At 45.9% G+C, this 11,380-nt stretch overlaps 1 protein-coding gene across 1 annotated transcript in view; it reads left to right on the top strand.

Moving 5' to 3' along the window:
• DNAAF9 (dynein axonemal assembly factor 9) overlaps positions 1-11,380 on the top strand; it is a 199,675-nt gene that overhangs the window by 45,097 nt on the left and 143,198 nt on the right. The window contains exon 7 of the mRNA XM_077478035.1: positions 1,097-1,174. Within this exon, the coding sequence (XP_077334161.1) occupies positions 1,097-1,174 (78 nt within the window). The remainder of the gene's footprint in view (positions 1-1,096; positions 1,175-11,380) is intronic.

Below are 11,380 nucleotides of genomic sequence, written 5' to 3' on the forward strand. Positions count from 1 at the left end.
TGTCTCTGTACGTTGCTGCATTCATCTTTCCCTCGATCCTGACTGGTCTCCCAGTTCCTGCCGCTAAAAATATCCCTACAGCATGATGCTGCCACCACGCTTCACTATAGGGATGGTATTGGCGAGGTGATGAGCGGTGCCTGGTTTCCTCCAGACATGACGCTTGCCATTCAGGCCAAACAGTTCAATCTTTGTTTCAGCAGACCATAGAATTTTGTTTCTCATGGTCTGAGAGTCCTTCATGGTGCCTTTTGGGCTGCGATGGGCCTTTTACTGAATGGCTGACGTCTGTCCACTCTACCGTACAGGCCTGATTGGTGGAGTGCTGTAGAGATAGTTGTTCTTCTCTCTCCACTGAGAAAGGCTGGAGCTCTGTCAGAGTGACCATCGGGTTCTTGGTCACCTCCCTGTCTAAGGCCCTTCTCCCCCGATTACTCAGTTTGGGCAGGCGGCCTGCTCTAGGAAGAGTCCTGGTGGTTTCAAACATCTTCTATTTATGGATGATGGAGGCCACTGTGCTCATTGGGACCTTCAATGCTGCAGAAGTGTTTCTGTACCCGTCCCCAGATCTGTGCCTCCATACAATCCTGTCTCTCAGATCTGTAGACAATCCCTTGGACTTCATGGTTTGGTTTGTGCTCTGACATGTACTGTTAACTGTGGGGCCTTATATAGACAGCTTTGTGCCTTTCCAAGTCATGTCCAATTAACTGAATTTACCACAGGTGGACTTTAATCTAGATGTAGAAACATATCAGGGATGATCGGTGGAAACAGGATGTACCTGAGCTCAATTTTGAGTGTCATGGCAAAGGCTGTAAATACATATGTACATGGGATTTTTTTTTTCATTATTTTTAATAAATGTGCAAAGATTTCAAACAAACTTCTTTCACGTTGTCATTATGGGGTATTGTTTGTAGAATATTGAGGAAAATAATGAATTTATTCTATTTTGGAATAAGGCTGTAACATAACTAAATGTGGATTTCCTGATGGCGGGGAGAAGACTGGGAATGTTCCATCCTGCAGAGTTTGTTATGATGTGTGTAGTGTGTGTCATGTATGATGATCATCTGTCATGTGTATCTTACAGCTGATGGATGTGAGCGAGTCTCTGTGGAAGATCTACAGCATCATGGATCCTTCGTCTCTGGAGGCTCTACTCTCCGAGGTAAATCTATACATTGGACAGCTGTATGTCAGAGCAAAATAAGAAAAAACAAAACGCACTCAACACATCTCTGAAAATCATGCACATTTCATCATGTTTTTGCTTGGGTTCACACAGGTACCAACACTGACATTGCATGTGCAAATTCAGCCATACAAACTGTATGGCTAAAACCGCATTGAATTTGCACCAAAGGTTTGCAGGACCCTTTTTTTCAGTCTGCATTGGAATCAGATCGCATGGGTGTGCACAGGGATCTGTCAACCGATCTGGGGGTGTCATTAACTTTTTATTGACACCCACGGCAGTTGGCAGAGAGCAGTGTAAACTGCCACCGAGTGACATGCAATGCGGGAATCGCACTGGTTCCCGCATTGCATATGTGTGAACCCAGCCTCCGGGTCAGTTCACAGCAAGAATTGCACAGGAACACGCTTGCATTCATGTGCAATTTTCAGTGCTGTGGGTTTTCAGCCTAGTCAATTGAATGGGCTGAAAGTGCACCACATTGCACCAAAAGTAGTGTATGCACTCCCAATCGCCCATCCAAACCCAGAAATGCAGTCGCTCAGGTCTATAAACTTGCAATGACCTTGGAAAAAAATAAACGTTGTGTTCTTTTCTGCAGCTGAGTTTGATCCATTCAAATGAATGCAGCTGCGCACAGCAACTGTGCTGCTACAGTGTGCAATGTAACCTTTTGGTCTGCTTTTTCAGGATTAAAATAAGGCTGTGAGGAGGCAACAACTTGCCTCCATGCCCTGGTCAAATGTCATCTGAAAAGCAATCCACCTCAGATCACTTTTCAGAGGGAGAAGTGGTGTTAGCCACATGTGTGAACAAGCCATTAACACAATGTTAATGAGTTAGGGCACCGCATTTATGTATAGTGCCCTGAAAAAGTATTCACACCCTTTGAAATGTTTCACATTTTGTCATGTTACAACCAAAAACCTAATTGTATTTTATTGGGATTTTATGTAATAGACCAAAGACAAAGTGGCACATAATTGTGAAGTGGAAGGAAAAGGATAAATGGTTTCAATTTTTTTTTTTACAAATATGTCAATACTTTGTAGAACCACCTTTCGCTGCAATTACAGCTGCAAGTCTTTTTGGGGATGCCTCTACCAGCTTTGTACATCTAGAGAATGACATTTTTGCCCATTCTTCTTTGCAAAATATCTCCAAGCTCTGTCAGATTGGATGGAGAGTGTCTGTGAACAGCAATTTTCAAGTTTTGCCACAGATTCTCAATTGGTTTTAGCTCTGGACTTTGACTGGGCCATTATAACAAATGAATATGCTTTGATCTAAACCATTCCAATGTAGCTCTGGCTGTATGTTTAGAGTCGTTGTCCTGCTGGAAGATGAACCTCCACCCCAGTCTCATGTCTTTTGCAGACTCTAACATGTTTTTTCTAAGATTGCTCTTTATTTGGCAACATCCATCTTCCCATCAACTCTGACCAGCTTTCCTGTCCCTGCTAAAGAAAAGCATCTACACAACATAATGCTGTCACCACCATGTTTCACAGTGGGGATGGTGTGTTCAGGGTAATGTGTAGTGTTAGTTTTCCGTCACACATAGCAGTTTTCTTTTAGGCCAAAAAGTTCAATTTTGGTCTTATCTGACCAGAGCACCTTCTTCCACATGTTTGCTGTGTCCCCACATGGCTTCTCGCAAACTGCAAACAGACATCTTATAGCTTTCATTCAACAATGTCTTTCTTCTTGCCACTCTTCCATAAAGGCCAGATTTGTGGAGTGTACAACTAATAGTTGTCCTGTGGACAGATTCTCCCACCTGAGCTATGGATCTCTGCAGCTCCTCCAGAGTTACCATGGGCCCCTTGGCTGCTTCTCTAATAAATGCTCTCCTTGAATGGCTTAGATGGGCGGCCATGTCTTGGTAGGTTTGTAGTTGTGCCATACTCTTTCCATTTTGCAGATGATGGATTGAACAATTCTCCGTGAGATGGTCAAAGCTTGGGATATATCTTTATCATGCATCATGGGACACAGAGCAGCTATAATAATTACTATCTGGGTTATACGCCACCTATAGGTGAATGGACACTGGCACACCCAAAAGACAGGAAGTCCCCCCTCTATATACCACCCCCCATACGGGAAGTTTCTCAGTTTTTTTTCGCCAGTGTTTGTAAGGTGATGATCACTGATGTGATATGTGTGTTCCTGAAGCATACTTGGAGGTCTGGACGGTTCTATTAAGAATCATTGGCTTTAATTGGGTGCATTCGAAAAAGCTGTCAGCCAAAATGGATGGTACCCGAACCTCATTGGAAGGAGAGAAGATTGCGCAAGGTTTGCCTGTAATGCAGCCTTATGGCGCTAGACCCTGCGTAATGGAACCCTGTGCAGTGTTTGTTCTGCTATACAGGTCCAGGGGAGTGGACCCAGATTAAGGGGGGACCCAGTCCCTGAGGGTGTTTTATGAAGCTCCTGTTATGTTCAGAGTCCTGCAGCAGGAATGGTAAGTCTGCATTTGTTTGTAGTTTCTCTTTTCTTTTCTTTTTTTTTAAAGCGGGAGTCCGCCGTTTTTTTTTTTTTTTTTAAAGCCAGCAGCTACAAATACTGCAGCTGCTGACTTTTAAAATAGTGACACTTACCCGCCCAGCGCGCCCGCGATGTCGTCACCCGAAGCCGATCTCTCGATCATCTCTCGGGTGCTGCCGCTGCCATCTTGGGTATGTGAATCAGGAAGCGGAGCCTTCCGGCTTCATTTCCCGGTTCCCTACTGCGCATGCGCGAGTCGCGCTGCGCAATAAGGATGGTCCCCGCTGTCTCTGGGATCTGTGTGTTTCCCAGCAGGCAGCGGGGGACTTTCGGAAAGGGGCGTAGATTCTGCGGAAAGGGGCGTACCTTCTGCAGAATCTACGCCGGAAGTGGGTGCAGATACCTGTACTGTACAGGTATCTGCACCCCCCCTCCCCCCTTAAAGGTGCCAATTGTGGCGCCGGAGGGGGGAGGATTCCAATGAGCGGAAGGTCCACTTTAGGGTGGACCTCCGCTTTGTTTTCCGACTGTCTGTTCGCCCAGTGGCCACTGGGAGCAGTGTGCTGTTTAATCATGCTATGTACTCTTACTCGTGTGGGCTGCTGTTTCTCCAGCCCCTAGAGGGGCCAGGCTTGCTCAGTGTGGCCTGCTTTTATAAAGGCAGGAAGGGCAGCCATGCCATGTGGCAACAGGTTCAGTAGGCCTCTGGAGACATAGCAGCAGCCCATGGATACTAACAAAGTGTTAGTACTTAATATGGGAGAAATGTGTGACGGACAAGTCATGATTATATGCTGCATATTTACTACTTATCCCGGGGGGATTGTACAACTAAATTGATACACCCCTGGATGGTTAGCAGTTCACTTTAAAATGTTGTTGACTGCTCTGTAGGCAGGTCGAGTGTAGTATACGTGCTTGCAAACTTGTTGCTTAAATGCAAGTTTAGATATACATGTTTGGAAAAACATGAGCATGGGTGCATTTTAAGGAGGTATATCTCCAGTATAGTGCATATGTGCTTGGCTAAATACTGCAGGACTAGTATGGGGCCAACTACAGTTAAAGCGGGAGTCCGCCGTGTTTTTTTTTTTTTTTTTTTTTTAAAAGCCAGCAGCTACAAATACTGCAGCTGCTGACTTTTAAAATAATGACACTTACCCGCCCAGCGCGCCCGCGATGTCAGCACCCAAAGCCGATCTCTCGATCGTCTCTTGCGTGCTGCCGCCGCCATCTTGGGTATGGGAATCAGGAAGTGGAGCTTTGCGCGGCTTCACTTCCCGGTTCCCTACTGCGCATGCGCGAGTCGCGCTGCGCAATAAGGACGGTCCCCGCTGTCTCTGGGATCCGTGCGTTTCCCAGCAGGCAGCGGGGGACCTTTGGAATGGAAAGGGGCGTAGATTCTGCGGAAAGGGGCGTAGCTTCTGCAGAATCTACGCCGGAAGTGGGTGCAGATACCTGTACTGTACAGGTACCTGCACCCCCCTCCCCCCTTAAAGGTGCCAATTGTGGCGCCGGAGGGGGGGGAGGGTTCCAATGAGCGGAAGCTCCACTTTAGGAGGTGGTGTTTCTTTGCAAACTAGCTGAAACACACGGTTGCTGGAACACACAGTTGCTGAAGGTGCATATTTTTACATATTTGCATAAATATACATGGTTATACATGATTGCATAAAGATACATGGTTGCATAAAGATGCATGTTTGGACATGTTTGTATAAATAGACATAGTTATTCATGATTGCATAAAGATACGTGATCACATACAGATGCATGCATAGACATGTTTGTATAGCTATACATGGTTTTACATCATTGCATAAAGATGCAGGTTTATACATGTTTGCTTAAATATACATGGTTAAACATGATCGCATAAAGATACATGATTTCATAAAGATACATGGTTGCATAAAGATGCATGTTTATACATGTCTGCATAGATAAGTGTTGCATAAACACGTTTCATAAACACATGCTTGCTTATTGCGAAAATGCTTGTTTCCATGGGCACATGTTATATGAATGCGTGTGTACAGCGCACTCTTTCTTATTTTGCCTAAATGCATAGTTGCATAAGCACATGCTTCCATCGACGCATATTGCTTAAACACATGCTGGCATGTTTTCATCTGTACTGCATACGTATGTTTATTTATATTAAGCTGTATACCTATATACTTGTTTTCCTGTGACTATCTACATCTGTGCTTATTTGTATAGGACTACATGTATATGGGCTTGTTTGCCTGGAGGGTACATGCGTGTGTACTTATTGACCTTGTACTGCATACATAAATCCATGAATGGCAAGAATACTTGTTTGCATACCTAAGGGGTTGCATAGAGGTAAACCAACATTGTTTTAGGCCTGCGTTCTTGGAGGACTGTACATTGGGTTGGATAATATAGTTGGCTGCATTTTTTTTTTTTTTTTACCTGTTTACACCAGTTAAATGGTTCCAGAAAAGAGAGGCAGCCGGGGAAAGCAGGGGCACAGCTCTCAGGTTCAGGGATCTGGTAGTGTCCACATCTCCCATTGGACAGTGGTTTCGGGTGCATCGGAGCTACTTTGGTGTCTGGCATTGCAGTGTTCCCTGGCGCATTCATTTTTCGACAGACTGTGGCCGCGTCTCCTTGATCATGCCTGATCTCGGTTGATCGAAGCCTAAGCAGGATCATGCCTGGTTAGTGTATAGATGGGAGACTTCCTGGGGATATCGGATGCTTTAAGCTTTCCCCACCTGGGTGAGGGAGGCATCTGAGGTTGCTGGGTTTCGAGAGTATTTCAGGCCAGAAAATCTTAGGGCAGTCTCTGAGGTGGTTTGTTCCATCTTTAGCCAGCAGAAACCTGGTAGGTTAAGTGCACCTCTTGGGACTGTCTGGGTTTGTCACAGAGTCCTCATTCTTTTGCCTTGCATTTGCTCTTGGAGCAGAAGTTATGGGCTCATTATCGCGAGACAATTAAATGGTAGCAGTTCCAAAGCCAAATCGGGACATGAGGTCTAGCTTAAGATCTCAAGCCGCTAAACATCCTTTTGTTTCAGATAGGCTAGACCAGTGATGGTGAACCTTGGCACCCCAGATGTTTTGGATCTAAAAATTCCCATGATGCTCTTGCACTCTGCAGTGTAGTGGAGCATCATGGGAAATGTAGTTCCAAAACGTCTCGGGTGCCAAGATTTGCCATCACTGGGCTAGACTGTTCAGTGATGACCTCTCTGCAAGAGGTAGATTTTGGGGTCCTTAATCATCTGTAAACGGACATCTTCATGTGGTGGTTTGTTTCCAGGCTCATCAAAGACTTGTAATTGCAGTGGAAAGCGCTTTTTTTTTTTTTTGGGTTGGCCACAGCCCTGGAGGGTTCTCAAAGCCTCTAGCCCCAGTGCTGGGCTTGCTGAAGACTCCTCAATACTCTTTACCTCAATCTTTGCTCAGGAAGCAGCCGATTCTAGGGGTTCCTTCGATATATTTCTACAGGAGGGAGCTGTGCTTGGGTCAAAGCACGTTCTCTACATACAGCCCTACTCCTGGTCTTGGCAGAGGTTCATTCTCTGTCTGGAACTTGAAGATCCAGGCATTGCGTTGCTGGAAGGCTCTGTTTCCAGGGTGTTGCAAAGGCAAAAATTGGTGCTTGATATTCTTCCTTTTCAGGAATTTGGAAAATAACAACTGATTCCAGACTCTCTAAGTTGACTTCAGGCTGGCTACAGTTCAGTGGGCTTGGTCTACACATCTATCTCTATATCTCCAGATATAGGTTAGTGGCAAAGGGAACCCTGCATGGGAATCTACTAGATTCCACGTTCTACAACAGTTTGAGACAGGTGTGTCCGGGACAAGAGTCCCACTGCCAATAAGGGTACATGTACTGGTAACACCTTAAGGTCTGGTTCTCCCTTATTTGATGTTTTTGTTTTCCCTGTTTTTGGATTTTGCCACATGTTTTGTGAAGAATCCGAAAGGTGGTAACACTGATATTAGTGTTGGCCGCATTAGCCCAGGGGGGCTTGGTGCACAAGCATAGTGAGTCTTGCGGGGGTTGCTCCTTTGGACGCTCCCAGTCCAGTGGGACCTGATGGTCTTGAGTCCTGTATCTCAGCACTGTTGAGCCCGTGGAAGCCAGCTTTGGGGAACGTCAATTACAGGACTTGAAAATATCTATTTTTTTTTTTTTTTGCCTGTGGTGAAGCCAGGAAATGCCACCTGCAGAAATATGTGGGTGGGAGATTTTCTTTTTCTTTCTCCAATTGGTAGAGGAAAGAAGTTTGGCCTTAAGTACCATTAAGGGTAGGGGTGCAACGGATCAAAAAACTCATGGATCGGATCGTTCCTCGGATCAGAGTCACGGATCGGATAATTTTTCGGATCAGCAAATAATAATTCAATTGGCAAAAACCTGTGAAAATTCCACCACCATATAGTCCCCACTACAATATACATCTCCCCCACTGTAATATCGGCTGGGTATGGCAGAGTATGGGCTGGCAGGATATGGCAGAGTATGGGCTGGCAGGATATGGCAGGGTATGAAGGGATGGCTTCCTCCATCCGATCTCTCCCCTCCACTGTACAGATTAGTACAGAGAGGGGAGAGAGGAACCGGCGTCATGACATGATGCCGGTTTGTTTACAAGTGATCGCTCCGTCGGAGCGATCACAGTGTAAACAGCCTGGGTGTAGAAAGATGGCCGCCGCTTCGGAGCTAGGCTGAAGCCGCAGCCTTTCCTAAGGCCGAGACTGTGGAGCGATCAGCGGATCGCGGCATGTGCCCATCTGCGCGGGGTGACCCGCTCGGATCGCGGATCGGTGACGATCCATTGCACCCCTAATTAAGGGTCAGAGTTCGTCCCTATCCATTTTTTCCAGGGGCCGTTGTTAATCACTCCTTGTTTCAAACCTCGTACAGCATTTAACCTCCCTGCCGGTATTCCCAAGTCTGGCTCGGAGTAAGATTTCATTACCATAAGTGGTAACCCCGAGCCAGACTCGGGATCGCATCGCTGGATGGAGGAGGTTACTTACCTTGTCCCCTGGATCCAGTGATGTCTCCCCACACTGACCTGCGAGCCGCCGTGTCTCGCTCGGTCTGTGACAGTGTCGGGCTCCGTTCCCTGCGAGCGTTGCAACAAATGGGGACGGAGTTCGGAGCCAAATTTAAAAAGTAAAAAACACAGTATAGATACAGTATACTGTAATCTTACAGATTACAGTACTGTATCAAATAATTGCACATCCCCTTTTGTCCCTAGTGGTTTGTCCAGTGTCCTGCATGCAGTTTTATATTATAATTACTGTTCTTCATGCCAGGAAACTGGAGTTTGTCCTTAGCAACCAAAAAATGTCCCTTTACATCAAAAGTGGTTATAGACCACCTAGAAAACAGCGATAATAAATTAGAATCACTCGCAGAATTGAGCGATAGTAATTTGTGGGGAAATTCGTCAGCAAATTTCAGTGTTTTTGATTTGATTACATTATTGAATCATTTTTATTATATTATTATTTGATTATTTGTTATAATTGACTTATTTAAAAAAAAAAAAAAAAAAAATATATATATATATATATATATATATATATATATATATATATATATATATATATATATATATATATATATTATATATATATTAATGTAATTTATGATTTCAAATTTTATCATACCCAGGATGTCTATTAGACTCTTGTTTGGATGGATTTAAGTGAATTATTTCTAAGAATTGCAGGCCTACAATATAAAATGCCAAATTTCCATGCAAAATAATTGTACCGCTTTCAGCACCTAAAATCCGACATGATCATACCGCCAGGGAGGTAAATTGGACAGTCCCACCTGTCAGGCCATTCTTGTGTCCTTGGGACTTGAATTGATCTTGACTGTCCTTTCAGAAGCCACTTTTTGAACCAGTTGTGGGATTGTGTTTGTCCTTTTATCTCAGAAGGTGGCTTCTTTGGTTGCTGTCACTTCACGAAGTGGAGCGTCAGAGTTGGCGGCTCTTTCATGCAAGGAGACATTCTTGGTCTCATCATAAGGTGATGTTGCTTCCTCATCCACTTTTATTGCTTAAAGGGATTTCTAGTTTTTCACTTGAATCAGGACAGTATCTTGCCTTTTAATTTTTATCCTAATCCACAGTCTGCAGGAGAAAGATCGCTACCTACTCTAGAGGTAGTTCAGACGCTCAGGGTCTACTTGAGTTGTCGGCACAAGTCAGGAATCCCGGTTTGTGATGCCAAAAGAGCCCAGGAAGGACAGGCGGCATCCAGGTTGAATATTTAGCAGTGGATCTGCCAGTTTATCAATACTGCCTATGGTATAAATGGCAAATAACTTGTTTTTTTTTCTGGGCAGAGATCCTCTCCCAGGTGTGGGAGTATCTTGGGCCATCCATCATCGGGTGTCAGTGGCCCAGGTGTACAAGACCAATATTGAGCCTTTTGTTTGACATCGACCTGGTAAAAACCCTGTAGATGTATAATCACGTAGAAGATGCTGCCTTTGGCCTCAGCATATTACAAATAGAAGAGTAGGTCCTTCTTTGGTGGCAGTTTCTATGATGGTGCATTGCTTTGGGACATCCCAGATAGTAATTACTATAGTTGCTCTGTGTCCTGTGATGTGCTCCAAGAAAAAGATTTTTACAGGTAAGCTGTAGGAAAAATTAATTTTTTTTTTTGCTTTAAACTAGTGATGCACCGAAATTTCGGCCGAAAATGCCCTTTTCGGCAATTTGCCGAAAGAGAAAAACGGCCGAAAATGGAGCCGAAAATGGGGCGTGGCCTGGGTGGGGGTGGTGCTCCGCCCCCCGCCCCTGGTGACGCCCATCATGGGGGGTGTATAGCGCAGGAGAGCCGCCTCCGCCGCTTGTTTGATCACAGCGCCGGGAACATCACAGCTTTCATTTCAATAGCTGTGTGTTACCGACCGCGCGCCGTCACACGCAGCCCCTCCCCCTTGTCCGGGCACTTAGACAGATCATCCGCAGGATTGGACGGATGATCTGTCTATCAAAGTGCCCGGACAAGGGGGAGGGGCTGCTTGTGACGGCGCGCGGTCGGGAACACACAGCTATTGAAATGAAAGCTGTGATGTTCCCGGCGCTGTGATCAAACAGGCGGCGGAGGCGGCTCTCTTCCCTACACAGGCTGCAACAAAAGGGGACACACAGGCTGCAACAAAAGGGGACACACAGGCTGCAACAAAAGGGGACACACAGGCTGCAACAAAAGGGGACACACTGGACACAAGGGAACACACTGGCTGCAAAAGGGGACACACTGGACACAAGGGGACACGCTGGATGCAAAAGGGGACACAAGGGGACACACTGGATGCAAAAGGGGACACACTGGATGCAAAAGGGGACACACTGGATGCAAAAGGGGACACACTGGATGCAAAAGGGGACACACTGGATGCAAAAGGGGACACACTGGCCTGCAATGGGGGACACTGGCCTGCAATGGGGGATGCCTCCTGTACCATGTCCTCTGTCTCTGACCATCTCCTGTACCATGTCCCCAGTCTCTGACCATCTTCTGTACCATGTCCCCAGTCTCTGACCGCCTCCTGTACCATGTCCCCAGTCTCTGACCGCCTCCTGTACCATGTCCCCAGTCTCTGACCGCCTCCTGTACCATGTCCCCAGTCTCTGACCGCCTCCTGTACCATGTCCCCAGTCT

This window comes from Lithobates pipiens, unplaced genomic scaffold (assembly GCF_037356315.1).
Source record: "Lithobates pipiens isolate NorthernLeopardFrog02 unplaced genomic scaffold, aLitPip1_a1.2 Scaffold_13, whole genome shotgun sequence".
NCBI lineage: Eukaryota > Metazoa > Chordata > Amphibia > Anura > Ranidae > Lithobates > Lithobates pipiens.